The 18,549-nt window shown below is 44.7% G+C and overlaps 1 protein-coding gene across 3 annotated transcripts in view; it reads left to right on the top strand.

The window, feature by feature from the left end:
* Positions 1-18,549, top strand: part of RHOJ (ras homolog family member J) — a 60,869-nt gene that overhangs the window by 32,230 nt on the left and 10,090 nt on the right. For all 3 annotated transcript variants that reach the window (XR_004082938.1, XM_031066155.1, XM_005417943.2), the window contains 2 exons: positions 12,783-12,841; positions 18,369-18,533. Coding sequence is in view for 2 of the 3 variants with exons in the window: in XM_031066155.1 (XP_030922015.1) it covers positions 12,783-12,841; positions 18,369-18,533 (224 nt within the window). In the remaining variant the exon portion in view is untranslated. The remainder of the gene's footprint in view (positions 1-12,782; positions 12,842-18,368; positions 18,534-18,549) is intronic.

Genomic DNA, 18,549 nt, shown 5'->3' with positions numbered 1-18,549 from the left:
TTGATGTTTCTCCCAAGCAAAAGTAACTCCTGTGAGCTCTGCAGAGCTGCCTCTGATGTTCACAAGGCAGCAGAGAAGGTGAATTAAACCTAATAAATCTTTTCAAGAGTAAATACACTCTAAAGGGAATTATAGCTAACAGACAGTACAAGAAATTCGTGGAAATACCACTGAATTAGAACATTTGATTCAGAAATTGTATTCAAGCATGGAATGATTAACAGAACAGTTAAATTATTTAATCCTAACTTGAGAGTTAGATGTTTAAAGAGCTTTGGTTAGAGCAGAAACCCATCACTAATTCCTGCCACTTGGAAAAGCTACACATTTCAGAATTCATTTTCATTGTACATGTGGATGAAAGGTTTAAAATTATAACATTTTCATAAGAACAAACTTCCTGCAAATAAAAAAAAAAAGAAATAAATGGATCTGCTGAAAAATACTCAACCATTTCACTTCAAAACTTTTAAATCAAGGTGAGGGTTGTGCTTATCCATGCCAGCATTTTAATGCATTTCCAACAGCCTGAAAAATCTGGACTCTGTGCTACAGCTCGTTTTCACCTCTGTGTAGAGCACTCCATGGCAGCTGGAGGACCAGATCTGGATATTTGTGTTTGCTCTCAGTCCACGCTGCAGCTCTGGTCTCCCAGAAAGCCACCAGTTGTCCCAGTGCCCGTAGTGCCTCCCTGGCACCCCAGGGCTGTGCTCCTATCCAGGATCTCTGCTCCCATCCAGGGTCTCTGTTCCCATCCAGGGTCACTGCCTCAGGTGCAGGAGTCCCTGTCACTGTCACTGTCACTGTCAGGGAAACAGCTTTGCTCAAACTGGCTCAGGTCTTTTTAAAAGGGAACAGAGGGAGCAGTTCAGATCAGGGTCAGTTGGTTCACACCATTTCACCTCATTTCTCCCAGTGGAAACATCTGAGCTCCTCTGTTGAAAGCGAGAGCTTCCCATGGAAACTTCGGATTCTGTAGAAATCACATTTTATAGCTGAAAATTCCTCTCCAGCCCTACAGAGGAATTTGGATTTATTTTTTCTGTTCAAACGAAAAATCCTCTGGCCTCAGCTCAAGCAGACACTTCAGCAGCTCCTCTGTACACCCTGGGCTGCAGCCAACCTGCAGCCTCTTGCTCTCCTGAGAGGAGCCTGCAAGACCCAGTTCTGTGCTGAGAAGGCCACCAAATCATCCCTAGAAATTGCCCTCCTGAGATCATGGAATATCACACTCTGCTTCATGTGAGTGCAACCAGGCTGAAATGAAGGATAAGGGTATCCAGAACTCAGGTTTGCTCTCACCTCTCCCTTTCAGAGGCACACAAAAACACACTGAGGTTTAAGACCATTTCATCCATCTGTTGCTTTTCCAACATTACAATCACTCCATTGTCTGCAGCACTGCCACACTGGACAGGAAAGTGGCAAGATCCTCAGCAGGGTGTAGAGAAAGCACTAGCAGCACTTAAAACCTTTGTGGTAGCCAAGAGAAAAATCATAATTCCTAACTTCAGATTTTCTTATCAGAAAGTTTAAATATTTCCAAGACTTTTGTTTACAGTGTTTAACATTTCTGCTTCTCAAGCCATACAGGCTTAGAGCTGCTGCCCAAATGTTTGGCTAATCTCTGCAAGCTGCAGGGCAAATAGCAGCTGAGGCTTGTTCCTGGTGCAAAGGACAATGGGCCTGATTCTTTTTCAGGGAAATGCAAAGCAGAGTTTCTGTCCTGGTCCTCCTTAAGCTCAGGAACAGGTATTTTGTTTTCAAGCCTCTCAAGCAATGCCTCATGGGGAAAAACCAGTATTAAGGTCAGACAAACAAGATGCAGTCAAAGTGTCAGAGGCTGGTGTTGGGAAGGGGTTACAAAATACCATTGAATCCTCCCCCTGCCCAAAACAGGACTGGTGGCATGCAAAATGTCAGCTACAGAAGCACTGGAGTTTGGGCAAACCTGATGCTCCTGATCTCTCACACTGACCTCAGCATCACCCTGGGGCCTGCTGGATTCAGTTCAGTGTGCCAAACGTGCCCCTGCCCCATCAGTTCACAGCTCACAGGATCAGATGCTATTTTAAGTCCCACTACCCAGAGCCATCAGATGCTATTTTAAGTTGTGCTGCCCTAACTCTGGAATGATGCCCGAGGCACCGCTGTGCTGGCTGAGCCAGGGAGTGCCTCTGACTGCAGAGGTCTTGCTCAAGTGCTCCTGGCAGTGCCTGGGACACACACACACACACACACACACATGTCCTGCAGGTCTGTGCCCAGATACAGCACCCCAAACACCTCAGCCTGGCACTAGACACATCCTGCCTTTAGGTACCACAGCCACCTCAGGACAGCCCTGCCCAGCTTACCTGGCACTGAGGGTGAGGAAGAGGAGTCCCAGGCTCTTTGCACAGACAGCAGCCAAGCTGTGGCTGCTTCCTGGTTTGTATTCCTATATTATATTATAAATCATATTTCCCCTAATATCAGGTTCTTATAGAAAACACACTCTTGTCCCCATCTTGTGTATCAGGCAATTTTTTTCTTCCTTTCTAGCTTTGGTACCTGTAATTTTTATTGAAGATGCTGATAAGCAGAAAGGCCATTTTTTTCCCCAGAATCACAGCTGGTGGAGGTAGGATGTGCCATAGTGCTCTGCCAATATGGATAGGGCCTTCTGCCAGTGCAAGTCACTGGGACAGAGTCGCTGCATCACTGGAAGGTCCAGCCCACAGTGGGGACAACCCACCCACTGCAGAGCTGACTTTCTGTGCCCTTCCATCAGCATTGTCTGCTCCCACTGTCATCTAACCCAGACCAAACACCACAGGCTTTAGAAGGACACCAAGAGCAAGGAGCCAGCACTGTGAGGCAGCACTGCCTCTGCAGGCTGCATTCCTCTCCCTTCCAGGGAAAAATATCCCCCTATCCTGACCTTTGAACAGTGCAAGTGTAGAGATGAGATGCCTTGATTCCCCCCAGCCACACAGGGAGACTTATCCTCCCATGCTCTGGGAAACACCCTGTGTATTGCCTGGACACATTTCAGTGCATTTTGTTTCATTTTGCCACTAATCTCCCATTTATTCTGATGCTATTTACCAAGTCTCATGTTCCCATGATAACCAGATGCCTGACATAACTTTGGGGATATTTTTTCCCCAGCATTCAGCTGAGGTAGGGGCATGACTTTTGCCTCACATGAACAGTAGAGAAGAGACAGGAAAATGGTCAAAAACTCTCTTTATTCCTGTATTTTTCTCCCTTCATTCCCACTTTTTTGTTTGGTGGAAAATTCCCACTCCTTTCTCTGCTTACCATGATCTCAGCATCACTGTTAGGAGTCTCCAAATACATCCTTCACTGTTAGGTTTCAAGATTTAGAGTCCTGACTCACTTTATCTGTATTAAAGTAAACTGAAAATGCTGTAGTATCTGGTCTTTTACAGGTCAGGTCAGCATAACTTGTTAAAATACTAATAAAGGTACTCCAATTATCAGTTACACTTTAATAATCTCAGAGCTTTACTGTGTTTGCTATTGACTTGAGTTATAAACCCAGCTCCAAAAAACTGATTTTCCTAAATATTGTGCTAGAGTAATGGAAACTTCAAAAATACTTAGTAGAGCTTAAAGTATTTTAAAAATCTATGTGTTGCCTTTTTTTTTCTTTTGTAATAGGTTTACACTACAGTCGTAGCCAAAATTTTGTTCTTTCATTCATCTCAATGTCACAGATGGTCTCAGAAAAGGCATTTCCCCTCCACCAGGATTCAGATAATATCCAATATTCCTCATTGTTTAGGAACAATCACATTTTTAAAAGAACATGATCAGGTTCTATCTAGTTATATTGCTCAATGCTACAGTTGTTACTCTGCCTTGCATTTGGTGGGATTTAGTTCTGTAACTTTCAGCAAAGAGCAAAAAGACCTTCAATTAGATTACCATTGAAATTCACACATCAGAGCCTATTTGCCCACAAATTTACTACATTTATCTGGCAGTTATTATTGGTTTCTAACTCAGGAGCAGAACTTCCTTCCATGAGACCAGCTGATGGTGCACAGGGAGCTGAAACACTCAGGAAGCACCTCCCAGCCTGTGGCAGTGCTCAGCCCTCCATTTAAGACAGACAGGAATCTAACAAAACATTCTCTTGGACACAATGTCAGTTGCTCTTCAATTCCCCAAGGACTGTATTCATGTTTGCCTTCTCCATCCAGCAGGGCTTTGCACAACCTTGAGGTCCCAAGAGCTCCCTCCACACTGTGTTTCTGGAGAAACTGGGCATGATTCTCTTGCAAACAGAGACCCCAGGATTCCTTGGACCCTGCTATCAGTGGAGCTGAATTTGTTCAAGGATTGATTAGCACAGCAATAATTCATGGGGATACAGGGGAAATCCTCCAGTGCTGATTTTACAAACAATGAGGTTGATGATTCCGATAAATCAACTTCATTCATGCTGCCTATAAATAAGTAATGTACCAGACTGAGCAGAAGCTGGCTCAAGATGTAGTGTGGTGCTTGTTCTGAAAGTTTTGGGAATTTCCATTCTCTTTCATCCATTTCTGGACCAAATTCATTCTGTTTCATTTTCCTAATCAACCTCCACTGCTTTTGTGTTCCATGTCATGTATGCTGGCCAGCGCTGAAGTCTGACTTCTCGGTGCATTTTGGAAGATTGAGAATATTTCATTAGAGCTTCTCGATTAAAAGTGATTGGTGGACTGATACACCTCCTCTGTTTGCTGTCTCTGAGTGGCAAATACCCAGCTGTGAAGAGCTGCATTGTTTTTTTTTCTCTCAGGTTCCAAAAAATCCACACAGCACAAGTTGTGACTCCTCCTCTAGGATGGCACTGTCTCCATGAATCTGTTGCTGTTGCAGAAGGGGACAATGGAACTGTCACTTGGTGCCAGCCTCCTTCCCCAGGGAGGCTGCAGCAGGAGTCAGGATTGGGCATTTTCCCACTGATGCCACTGGAATCTTCAAACCTGTATGGACAAGGAAGAGGGGAGGTGGTGCCTCTTAGAGATAAGAGCCCAGGGTGAAGAGCAGTCCCCAGAGGCAGTGGGGAGATGTCTGGAAAGACAACATTGAGAAGTATTTGGATATCATTTTTCTGAGCTGAAACATTCTGTTGAAAAAGCTTGTCACTGCATAGACAACCCCAGACTTCCCAAAGCCTTTAATGTTGACTTCCAAAAAAGTTTTATTGTTGTCTTCCATGCTTTGGGATCATTGCAGGAGTGTGGCTGTTCCCCTCCCCTTTTGTGAGATGCCTTCAGTGGGTGTTTGAGTTGCAGTCTCCAGATTTTCCACTCAGCCACAGAGTTTAAAAGAATGTAATAAATGTAATAAAAAGGCTTGCAAATACAAAAGCCAAGAATGACTGGACTTTAGCCTTAAGAAAGGAATAAAGCACAGCAAGACCCATTAAATAATGAGGATAATCAACCAATGAGAGCTTTAGATGAGCCATTGGGGGGTGACAGGTAGGAATAGGAAAGTCATGTTACCTCTGGCTAGATCATTAATGAAACCACTGCTAGACCACACTGTCTGGTCACAGCAACTGCTCAACAAAATATTTGCAAAACAGCTGCAAGAATAATTCAAGAACAAGAAAATATGCCTTGTAGGAAGACACTAGATAAGCTATTTAGAGCAGAATAAATGATGCTATGAATCCTATCTGGCTTTAGAATCACTAAATGTCTGTGGCCTAAAGAAAAAGCAGTGAATTCCTCACCACCTCATTAGACCAAGAGCTACAGGAGTGAAATCAGCTGAATCCCAGCCCTGGAGGCCTCTCTGTGCTCCCACCACAGGGAGCAGACTGGAAATGTTTTTCAGATATTGTAAATATCAGATGGGCAGAAGTATTTGCTCAGCAGAACATAGATCTCATCCATTGATGAGGTGACAGGGAATGGTGAGGTTTACTCAGAGCCTTTCTTTTGGAAAACTTTGGCTCTCAGAGGTCTGTGTGTGACTGGTGGTAGATGATTCCAAGAGCAATTCAAAGCATTTAGTAAAATTTACACATGAAGTTGGGTATTTAGGCCAATTACAGGGTAAAATAGCATGCTTTTGAATTGCTTTTCAGAAGAATGTGGCTAAGCTGCAGGGTAAGTTTGGGGTAGAACATTGATTTGGCTGTAATCAAATCTTGTTTGTCATGAAGGAGGGAGTGGGAGAACATTCCTTGAGCATCAGATCGCTCAAACCCCTGGAGATGACCCCTATGCATGGAAGTGAAGGAAGGCCCAGGCTGGAGTCACAGACCCTTGCTGGGCCAAGGGTGCTGTAACACCAGTTCTCACCTGCCCTGGGTGTGTTGGGTACAAAATATTGCAGGATTGCCTTTCAGCCAAAGCAAAAGGGATATTTCCAAGGGCAACACTGCAAGTGAGGCTTCTGGCTAAAGTGGCAACCAGTCACAGAGCTCAGCTGGGCTGACTGCCATGGATTGGCCTGCATGTCTGTCCTTAAGGTCTTTCTTACTCTTTCTTTTTTTTACTGTCTTCCTTTGGTGGCTGCTGGATTGTAGCATCCCCAGGGCTTTGATTTGCAGTTTCCAGAGCATTCCCAACTTCAGCTGCTGTAGTGCAACATCTTCTGAAGGGTGGTCCACAGCAACAGAAATTAAGTTTCCCAGACAGTGACCCAAAAAAATTAAAGCATTTTATGACACCTAATCCCTGAGTTTTATTTTCTCCACCTGGATTAGCCAAAGAAAGATATTCTGAAGAAAAATACTACCCAAAATAGGATTCAGAAATGCACATGAGGCACTTAGAAGGTGCTATAAAAATGCACTGCCCACATTCACTTTGTTTTCTGATGGAATATTCAAAGCTCCTAATTCTTAAAGCCTGGGATATGTAGTTCCAGCTCAGTTACTTAGATGCCTGACCATTATGGGGACCAAAGGGAATAAAAGATCTGAATATCTTTGATATAAATGCCTTCGAGGTGTTTTTTGAGTTTCAATGCCTAGTTGGGATAGGGATCTAGTTACTTAGATGCCTGACCATTATGGGAACCAAAGGGAATTAAAGATCTGAATATCTTTGATCTAAATGCCTTTGAGGTGTTTTTGAGTTTCAATGCCTAGCTGGTACAGGGATCCTCAAATTCCAGCCACAGAGACCCTTATTTAGGAGCTATGCAGTACAAAAAGAAGACAATTTATAAACCAGATTTTTTAAATCATTCTTCTTCAAACAAACTCCTACCAGAACACTCCTGTCCTGTCTGGTGTAAGCTCCAGAGAGCAGAAGACATCTGTAGAGTGGAGGGGAATTCCCAGTTCATTACAAGAGATTTCACAAAAGTGCATTTAGGAAGGAAGGAAAAATATTACCCAGTGAGCAAACACACAGTCAGTATCCCCAGGGACATCAGCTGCTGGAGAACAAACCACATTCACTGTGTCAGGAACCTCACATCACAGGAATGACCCTGGAAGGTGCCTTAGAAGGAACTTGCTGACCAAGATCTGTCCTTTTGCCCATGTTCTGGCAGGGGGCTAGGAGCTAGACTGGCTTTAAGGTCCTTTCCACTGCAATCATTTTATCATTTTTTGATTATTCTGTGTTAAATAGCATGCACCAGGTACATGTAATCATAGTGAACAGTCAAATGCACAGATTAATACTCAGAGCTTGCTGCCTGGGGCAGAAGATGGCCCTTGTGAAAGTCTGAGGCTTGAAACAATCTAATTTGCCCAAAACTATGAGAAAGTCTTTCTACCCAGGCAGGTGCCACCATCCCTGCTTGCTCACAGACTCCTGGCTTCTTTCTCTGAAGCAGCTGGACCTTAATTTGTTGGCAGGAAGGCACTAGAATAAATAGATGACTTTTCCTGTCTGATGTCACATTAGACACTGCTTGGCTCCTGTGTGTATTCTGGCTGGGGGTTTCACAGTCTTTGGGTTTTGCAAGCACTTCTTCACTGGCATGGAAAAATTCCCCCTGATGTGCAAATCCACTCTCCCGTGCCACAGCTAAGCGTGGCTGAGATATTGCATCCTAGCTCCGTGTCATACAGAGAGATTTATGGGTTGCTTTGCTCCATTAATCAAACTGAAGATGTTCTGAGAGTTCAGCAGACAATTTATGTCCCATTCCTGTCAGTGCAGCGAACATTGCTTCTGTCTGGCTGAAGGGCTCTTCCACGGGTGCAGTTCAGTCCCAAAAAGTTACCGAACAAAGCACAATGGGAGAAAGGTTGGGCAAAGATTGGCCACTGACAGGTGGATCTGGGGCAATCTGAGCGTTGAGAACATCAATGAAAATTGTCACATTGTCCCCAGAAACACAAACTAAGCACAGATTTAAAAACAGAGCTCCCAGCTCAGACCAGTTCCTGGTCCTCATACCAGGTCCATCCCACACAATATCCATCTGCACCTTGTCCTTGTGCTGTGGTGGTCAAGCTCTGTGTTGAGGTCCATTAGCAGAACCCCAGACACACAGGCCTGCAACAAAGCCTTGGAAGTGACCCAAAATAGTTATTCAAACTCTAGTAAGCAATACCCAGCTGATTTATGATCTAGCAATCATTTTTAAAGCAATGTTTTCATATTCTGCCCTTGGTTAAAGCCACCTAGTGAAGGGAGGGGAACATCTGCTGCATCATCTGGTGCGACCCAGACTGGAGAGAAAGGAGGGCCAGGACTGTGCAGATATTCAGCCTCACTTTACTGCAGCCCCTACTGCCCTCAGTGCTAAAGGCCAGGTTGTTTCAGTGCTTAATCAATACATCAATACAGTCAGTAAATGACAAGGAGAGTTCATATTTGTCTTGTTACTCCAAGACTGCTCATAAAGTCGAGTTCACAATCCCATAAAGGAGCCTGCATTACCCCAGTGGCTGGGAAGGAATTCCTCATTGGCTTCCCATAGGCCTGTCCACGGAGAGAACAGGAAAAGATAATAACAGGGTGAGTAAGAGTAAACTGGAATAAAGCCAAAACTAAGGCCTACAAATCTAGCAGGGCAATCTCAGCTCATAAATATGACCCACCAAGTAGATACTCTGAAGAGACTCTTGCCTGACAGAGGCAGACTGATAAACTCGTGGTATAAAAACACCATGAAGTTTTCACAGGCAAAAGCCATTTATTTCACAGGCAAAAGCCATTTATTTCACAGAGAAAAGCCATTTATTTTCACATCTGTTTTGCCTGCTTGAAAGTGTGGTGGAAATTTTAGCACCAATATATTAATCTGGACATCACTGTTTCAAGAGCCAGGGATCATTTGATTTGCCAGTGGGAGCCATTTGGTCCCCACTGCATTCAGAGCCAGGAATCCAAAGACAACACTCGAGGTTTAGCCAACAAGGCAGTTTTGCTGGGGTGTTAGCTGCAAATTCAGAGGTGATATGGGCAGGAAGAATATCCTCTGATGATGAGACAGGCTAGAACAATAGACAAGAAGAAAGAAAACATAAAGTTTGATGGGCAAAAGAAAAAACAGGGGAGGGAAAGATAAAAGGAAAAAAGTAAAAAGGAGAGAAAGAGAGGAAAAGAAAGAGAGAAAAAGTAAAAATATAGGACTGGTGCCATGCAGAAATTCACAGCAGGACACATAAGGGACAAGATGTAGAAGCAGAATTAAATGTGATATGCAAGCTGGGTAGACTCAGGATGTATTTTTCCAAGAGCCCTTGCAATTCTTATCCCTTGTGTGGGGGAAGAGTAATGGTAGGACACCACCAATCTCTTTATTCCCCCTCAGCATTTCCCAGAGCTGACCAGGAGCCAAACTGAACTGCACAAGCCATCAATCACTGCTCAGTGTGTGGCTCCACAGACCTGCTGCAAAACATCCACCGTGACTTCATGGACCACAAAGCACAGATAAGAGTCTAGGAGTTAAATCCTTCTGGCAGAGCACAGCACACTCGAGGTGGACTGATCCTCTATCCAAACAGCTTATCTCCAAACCATATTAATGACTGGAACACGCCAGCAATTTGTATCTGCACCAGGGCTTTGTGCCAGTGCAGCTTTCTCAGTCAGATGCCACCAAGAAGGAGATGGGCCAGCAAAGCTTCACAGCAGAGTAAATTTCAGTGCAGCTTTTAAGATTTTTAAGCACTGAAGACGTCTTTGCAAGCAGGACCCAGCCCAGTCTGCCTGTGCTCAGGGTGAGCCAGCAGGAGAGGCAGAGCTGGATAACCCTGTCAGCACTGATGTGTGCCACATGGCTCTTCAGATTCAAGCTGATCTGCACTGTCACAGACATCTTTTATGAAAAATCCTTTCCTTAGGATTTTTCCTCCTGAGAAGCTGAGAGGCCTCAGGAACAAAATGCAAACAATGATTATCTGCTGCTGTGGAATGCAACAGGTGCATCTGTGATTGGCCCATGTTGGTTGTTTCTAACTAATGGCCAATCACAGTGAGCTGGCTCAGACAGAGAGTCCGAGTCACAAGCCTTTGTTATCATTCTTTCCTATTCTATTCTTAGCTAGCCTTCTGATTAAATCCTTTCTTCTTTTAGTATAGTTTTAATATAATATATATCATAAAATAATAAATCAAGCCTTCTGAAACATGGAGTCAGATCCTCGTTTCTTCCCTCATCCTCAGACCCCTGTGAACACGGTCACAATCTGCACCTCCATGTGCCTCACAGCTGTCCCAAGAGCATCCTGCTTTGGAGGAGCTCTGCAGGCTCCCTGCACATTCCACCAAGGACTGACAGGGAACTGCTGTTCGCAGCCCTCGGGACCGCGTGTCCTCTCAAACACCACCTGGGCCAGCTGTGCGCTGCAGCTGGAAAGCTGCCTTCAGCTGAAGGGTACATCCTCCCACAGCTGGTCCTTGAGCAGAGTCAAACCTCCCGAGCAGGTCTGGCTCCTGCATTTGTTGGCACAAGGGCGGATTGGAGGCTTGCCAAGGTTGCAAGTGGGGGGACAAAAAGCCCATTTCCCGCTGCCTCCGGTGAGCTGCGCTGACACCTGTAACCCCCACTGCTTCTGAGAAGGCAGCTAAGAAAAGCAGGAGTGTTGCCAGTAACTTACACAGTTCATACCCCTGCTGGGGCATTCTGGGATTCCCTACATCACAAGAAGTTGAAAACCACGGCACCAGGGAGGATTATTTTAAATTATTTCATTCAAGTCAGGTTGAAGGAAGAGGATGGGGCATCTGGAGAGTCTCCTGTCTGTGTTGGTGCCCATGTCCCCTCTCTTGTACTTCTTCCCCAAGCTCTTCCACCCTTGGGCATCCATGCCCAGTGTCCATGAGTTCCCTGGAGCTGCAGAGTGCAGAGCTGAGATGAGGAGAGGGAGCTCTCTCCCCTTCCCCACCTCCTCCTGAGTGCACATCCCAAGGCAGCCCCAGCAGTGGGTGAGTGCAGCCCATCCTGCTCTCATCAGCAAGTCTGGTCCTCACTGAGCCCTTGTACTTCCAGGATGTCAGTTTGGTTCTGTTTATGTGCTGACAACACTGCTGTGTCTCTGCAAGCAAATAAAGCTGCTGAATAGTCAGCCTGGCCAGTCACACTGTCAGAGACTTTCAGTCCAAGAGATTTCAAACAGGACATGGTTCCCCAGTGCAGGAGCTATTAAATTCCATAAATTTGTAGCTGCTCTTCTGCTACAAATTTTATCACCAAACAAACAAAAAAATCAGCAAGATACTGCGTGATGTTTTCAAGTCTCTTTTTTTTTTATTGTCCAAAATAACTATTACTCATTCCCAGCCCTCATTAATTGCAGTTGTGATCACCTGATGGGCACCAGTCTGAGCCTCTTCCCCCATTCCTGACAAACCTTTATGTTCATTCCTATGCTCTGCCACTTGTCCTCATGTTTAAAAAAATTAATAGTCCATATGCTGCAACAATATAATTATTTTAAGCAACCTTCCTGACACATGTTTGAAGGCTTCCTGTTGACTAATGGGTGGAACAGGACTGCCCCCCTTTCTTTCCAGTTGAGTAGTAATGATATAAGCAGATTAACTGGTTAACTAAATGTCATTAACCCAGATCATGTCCTGTATAAGAAATAACACTGGTTACAGGAATCAGCTAATAATGGTGTTCATCCAAAGACAATGAGAAAACATTTTTGTCAATGTCAAAATTTGTCAATGGGCTCAAAATGAAGTTCAACGTGATTTCTGCTAAAGAAGTAAATATGTGATCAACAAACTAAGCTTTTCCTTCATTTGCCACAGAATGTGGTCAACATCCCTGAAAATATTCCAGCTCCTCTTCCTTCCCGTCCTTCAAATCATCCACCACACAGCCCCTGGTACTAAACACTGCCACTTCACCTGAGATGGCACAGGGCAGGACAGCTGCACCTCCAGTGAGACCCACCAAACACCAGCCACTGCTGAATGCTTCATCATTTCACAGTCTGGAAAAAATAAAATAATTAAAAATCCTCCCAATGATCCATGACCAGCCCACCCCAATGCCCATGGTGGGGAGGCAGGAATTCTGTGCTTTAAGTCCAGGATGTTCAGTTGGTGGCTGCAGAGACAGGCAAATGTCCCCCTGTCTCTGGGCCCTGATGGCAGCAGTGTGTGCAGCAGTGTGTGCAGTTCATCACCCTTGGCTGTTTGTACAGAAATGAGATCTTGGCATAAAGGATTTGATTTTGTTGTGATTCAGTTTGGGTTGGATAGATGTGCTGGGTTCGGGATGCCCAGTGGAGGACACCTGATAATGTGTCTATTGGCATTTTGGGACTAAAACACATCAAAATGAAGCCACTGGCCTGTGCACAAATAACATTTCTTGTTTCTCTCTTCCAGTAACTGTGACTGTGGGAGGACAACAACACTTGCTGGGGCTTTATGACACTGCAGGGCAGGTAAAGAACTGCAAAACATTTATGATTTTCCTTCCCCATGGTTTGTTTGTTACTGTCATACACTGAGGTTTGTTGTCGGTAATGTTTGTGGAGTTTGCTGGGGTTTTTTTCACAAATAATAACAATCAGGTTTGAGTTGTAATGGTTGAACTGCTGACCTTCTCCCTTTTGTTTTCATTCTGTTTCAGCAGTAAAACACACACAAATACACTCATCCCTAAGACTGTGTTTTGCCTAATCAAAAAAAAAAGTTTGATGAGGCTGTGCAACCCCCCCATATATCCACCTTCCTACTGCAAATACCATGCTTTGTGTCATCAGTGTTTTCTTACCTTTACCACATGGTGGCATTGAACATACAGAGAATAATTCCCTTTTTCAAGATCAGAAAACTGGTATAATTCAGCACCAGTCCATCAGTCACCAGCTGTTGACTTTCAAGTGGTAACCCAGCCAGATTTGCATCCATCCCAACATTCTTCTCCCAGGACAAGGGTGTCCATTACAAGACAGCCTGTATCCCATGCTTACTTACATTTAGAATTCTTTTGCTGTTTCCACTGTCCACACTTTGATATAGTGTGATTGCACTCAAAGCTTGCAGAATATTTTCACCCCCTGGAGAGGAGGAGAAATTATTTCTCACTGCTTTGCTCTGCCAGCAGAAAGGCAGAATAAAGTACAGGGAACAACACATTTTTTGTGGTGAAATTTCCCTCTCCTGACTCCAGATGCTGGTGAGTGACGAAATAAAGAAAGGGACATAGTCTGCACAGAAACCTTGCAGGAAATCATCTGCTGAGAGCAGAGGGAGGAGGCTCCAGGTTCCTCACAGACTGGGAATGTTGTAACCCACATCCACCATCTCCTCCAGTCACAGCTGACACTGAAGCCAGCCGGAGAGAAAGCAGATTTGGGAACTTGCTTCGCTTCCTCTGGGTTCCAGCAGCCCTGGATGCAGGGCTTTGCTTCCACCAGGAGCTCTTCTCGGCTGTGCTGGTTTTGGCCATGACTGACTGCTATGAAAGGCACAAACAGTGCAGAAGGAGACCCTGCTGTCTGCAAAAGGCCACTTCTTGCAGAATATACTTTGCAGCACTCTGCAGAGAGATCAAAAAACCCACACCAGAACAGACTGTCACTTCCAGAAAAACCTGCACTCAGCAGAACTGGGGCTTTGATGCTTTGGGTTTCACTTTCTTTAGTTTCATTCTTATCATGTTTCTGTAGGCACCATCAGTCCTGGCTGCTTTGGTGGCCCTCACAGACCACACATCTTTCCTATCCACATGGTGAAAACTGATGATCCAAAAGCCAATCCCAAAATATGACCTAAGCCCTTGCCCCATGTCCAAATCCTGTTCAGTGCTTTATTCTGTGTTCACAAACTCTGAGCTCAGAGCCTGTGCCACGATCCATCAGCCCTGCAAGCCTTTGCAAGCCAGACTGGAGTTATATTCAGCTCCCAGTCAGTTTTCACCCCGTGCCTTAATATTCCTACTTGTTTTGTAGGGCTGACAGTTCCACCTGCCACCCATTTCCGCAGCAACACCTCCTCTCATTTGTCCTCCTGAGCCAGAAGGAACACTCAGCTGTCTCTTTGACAAGCCTCACCCCTCCATCCATTCCTCAGCATTTTGCCATCCCCTGCTTCACACTAGACAGTTCACCACCTGCCTCCAAACCCTTTCTCTAGCTCACCAAGCTCAGGTCCCTTCCAGACCCTGCTCCAGAGGACGTGGCTCTCCAGGCAGAGCCCAGAGTGTGAATCAGCCCGTGATGACTGGATTGTCCCCGTGGAGGCTGGAGGGATGATGCTTCCCACATGCTCCAGTTATAACAACAGATCATCTGGGTTGTTTCCTCCCTCCTTCTCCTTGTGCTGTGTGGCTTTCCAAAGGCATCAGTGTGAAGTCATAGCCAGAAATAGCCCTTGACACTGCAATGCTATAAAACATATGCTAATGAAATAACAATTGAAAAATGTACTCCTGCAGCAGGACCCTCTGTCAGCCTGAAGGGAGAGCTGGCAGAGACCCCAGATTTGAGGTATCTGGCTTTCTGTATCCCTGGCACAAATGGTCCTAGGAGGAAAAACTTTGGTTTTCTTGCTGGGCTGGACTCAGGTGCAAAATGCTTTAGCAGAGTGTACAAGAGATCAGCACAGCAACAACATAAAAACAAAAACAAAAAAAAAAAAGCCAACTCTGCCGCATTTTTGGGGCCCAAACACTGCTGAGCTGATGGCCAAGGTGGAGGGGAGGGAGGAGCACCAACTGATCTTGGTCCTGGCAAGTCACAGGCAAATAACTCAGCAGGGCCAGGTCTGGCACTGGCATTTCCAGGCCAAACCAGTGGCCAGGCAATGTTAACTGGGAAGCCTCATGCTCCCTAAACAGCAGGCAGCACAATGAAAGCATGAGCTGGGAAAATAAATAAATAAATAAAGATAAATTCTTGATCAGCCACAGCTCAAGCCCACAAGGACTCGAGTCCCTTCCCAAACATGACTGTCACTTGCTACAGCACTCCTCCCTGGATGGGCACCATACCCATGGAAATGTTCAGTCCCTTTTTTTACATTATTTGTGAGGTTGACCATCTCAGAATGAAAAATTACTCAGTAGGGCTGTCTTTTCTAAAGGTCCATGGCAAGGTTTTATTTTATTTCATTTCATTTTATTTTATTTTATTTTATTTTATTTTATTTTATTTTATTTTATTTCTTTTTATTTCTTTTTATTTCTTTTTATTTCTTTTTATTTTATTTCTTTTTATTTCTTTTTATTTCTTTTTTCTATTTTATTTTATTTTATTTTATTTTATTTTTATTTATTTTATTTTATTTGTTGCAAAGCTATCAGGCCTTCCCCTGGAGAGCAGGTACAGAGAAGGAGTCCTTGTCTGATGTGGTCTGGAGGTTCCTGTTCATGTTCAGGATCCATGATATTTGTGTTTTAACCCGTCTGTGAAAAATCCCATGTGCCCTGGTGGGAGGTGAGACCTCTGCTATGAGATGCATGGCTGTCCCTGCTCACACTTACATAATCCTCTGTGCTCACACCTCAAATCAGGAATGCTCCTCCTGAAAAAGGATTTTCTAGGGATTCAGAAGGAACAAGGAAAATGAAATTAAATGCAGGCTCCTGGAGCTGTCACAGCCAAGCAGAGCGCTCATGGTTTTAATCTCTAGTTTTAATGGTACAGTAAGTCCCAGCCTCTCTAAATATGCACGTCTGGAATATTGAAAATGGCTATATTTAGCCCATTTCTTCCCACCAAAACGCCTAGATAAGGATTCCTTGAGGCTTGCTGCCACCACGTGGCTGGTTCAGGAGCTAAACGACGAGCACAGAAAAGATCTTTGCGGGCGTCAGCCCGTGGTGGCTGTGCCACAATCAACCTCAGGTTTGATGTTCTGCCTTCAAACAATGTCCCATAATCAGGCCAGGCTTTCCTAACCCCCAGCATCCACATAAAACTGTCTCTGCAATGCAATTTCTCCTCTGATCCCATCAGCTTGGCATCCACTTTGTCTCTATTAACCCCTGCTGGGAGCTGGCTGCCACCTCCAGAGCCTTGGATAAATCTCCTGTCACTGACTTTGCTTCTTCATGCGCTGCATCGCTGGTGTACAAACCCCACAAACCCCACAAACCCCACAAACCCCACAAACATCTCTGAGGGGTTTTTCCTTCTATTCCTTGAATCCACTCCAATTCCTAGTCCACTTTCTTGGGAGGTGATACATCCAAACACCTCGTCCTGTAAATCCTTCTTCAGATCTTTCTATGCCACTATAAAGACACAGTTATGCCACTTGAAAAATACTCTGGTTTTACTTCAAATACTGTGGCTGTGAGGGCTGGAGGTAGTAAATGAGAATTTATTCTTCCTGTCAAAGTAGGTTTGGGACAATAAACATCCAGTTAGACAAAACAAAACATTTTGTTTGTGTTTCAGGATGCTTTTTTAAACTTTTCTTTCCTGACACAGAGCTAAATTTGGGCTCATGCTTCCTTTCAGAATAAATAATTAAATTTTGGGGGATTTTTTTAGAAACAGTTGCTGCAAACTGGCTTTGAGTAATTCATTGGTATATTTTGGAAAGTAGTGTTGATCCAGAAGGAGTCTGGGTCAATTTATTATTGTATAGTCAGTGAAAAAGAGACTTCAGAAAGGTGATTTGCCAATCTCACTTCACAATTAAGTCCTCTCATTAGTTGATCCAATAAAAGCAAGGCAGAGATAAGGCTGCACTAAAACATCATCTGTTCTGACACACACTGATACAGTCCTGCATCACTTTCTCCTGCAGGACAGGCAGCAGCTTGCATTGCTCCTGCCCCTAATGTGGGTTTTCCCTGCCTAAAATAAATGTTCTTGAGTCTGAAAAACAGCACCCAGGTGTCTTTTTCCCCCCTTTTATTAACCTTATTTCCTTTTATTAACTAGTCTGTATCTGCAAAGCAAATCACACCAGTTCAGTTTTCACAGTTATAACCAAAAGCAACCAGACTGCAGAGATTTGAGACTTGTCCAGAATGCCGAAACCATAAACTGCAGATCTACATTGCAGTCAGGCTTGACAGCAGCATGTATTTATTGTTTCCCACACTCCAACTTTGTGTTCCTTTCCCCTTTTTTAATTCTGGAACCACTAAAAAAGCCTTTGGAGCAGATGTATGCTCTCTAAAAAGCATCTGTTTCATTGCACTGAAGTTTTTTAAGAGGTTTCATTGAACAGTACCCACCAGACACAGCTACAAATGCTCCCACTGTCAGAAAGAGCCAGGCTTTCACATTGCTTGCAAAACCTCTGTTTGCTCTCAGCTTCTCAAGCCTGAAAACAGACCCAAATTCTTCCCCAAAACTCAGCTATCAAAGCCAGCTCATGACATAGCACAGCTGTGATTCGAGTGTTTGAAAATTCACCTTCTTCACCACTATGGAGAAAACATCTCCTTCCACCATCCATGGCCTGTGGAAACACTAAATCACCCACAGTGAGTACCCAGGTACTGCAGGGCTGGATTTGATCTGTTTTTTGATTTCAGGATGTCTTCTGCTGGCTGGCACACTGCTGTGCACCCTGCAGGACTGTTCAGCATCACCTTCTGCACCACCAGCTCCACAGATAACACAAACAAGACTTGCTCACACAATCACAGGATAATTGAGGTGGAAGGGACCTTCAAAATTATCTAATTTCACACACACACACAAACAAACACACACAGCCCACCAGGGTTAGAGACACTTTTCACTAGACCAGGTTGCTCACAGCCCCATCCAACTTTGAACACCCCCCAGAGATGGGGCATCTTTCAGCTCTTTTTTGTAAAATGCTGATAAATCAGCACCCTTGTCCTCTGAGGGGTGGCTCCCCCCCCCTTCCAGCAGCCACCTGGAGCTTGGGAAGTGTGAATGAGTACGGACAGTGCTGGCCACTTCATCAAACCCAACGTGACACCCCCACTTGGAGTCATCCCCTCCTTGTGACACCCTTGCTGTTGTCCCCTGGCAGGAGGATTACAACCAGCTGAGACCCCTGTCCTACCCCAACACAGACGTGTTCCTGATCTGCTTCTCCGTGGTGAATCCTGCCTCCTACCACAACGTGCAGGAGGAGTGGGTGCCTGAGCTGAAAGTCTGCATGCCCAACGTGCCTTATGTCCTCATAGGAACACAGGTAAAGCTTCTCCTGA

This window comes from Geospiza fortis, unplaced genomic scaffold (assembly GCF_000277835.1).
Source record: "Geospiza fortis unplaced genomic scaffold, GeoFor_1.0 scaffold23, whole genome shotgun sequence".
Lineage (NCBI taxonomy): Eukaryota > Metazoa > Chordata > Aves > Passeriformes > Thraupidae > Geospiza > Geospiza fortis.
The sequence above is the reverse complement of the archived record's forward strand: the minus strand, read 5'-3'. Positions and strand labels throughout refer to the sequence as shown.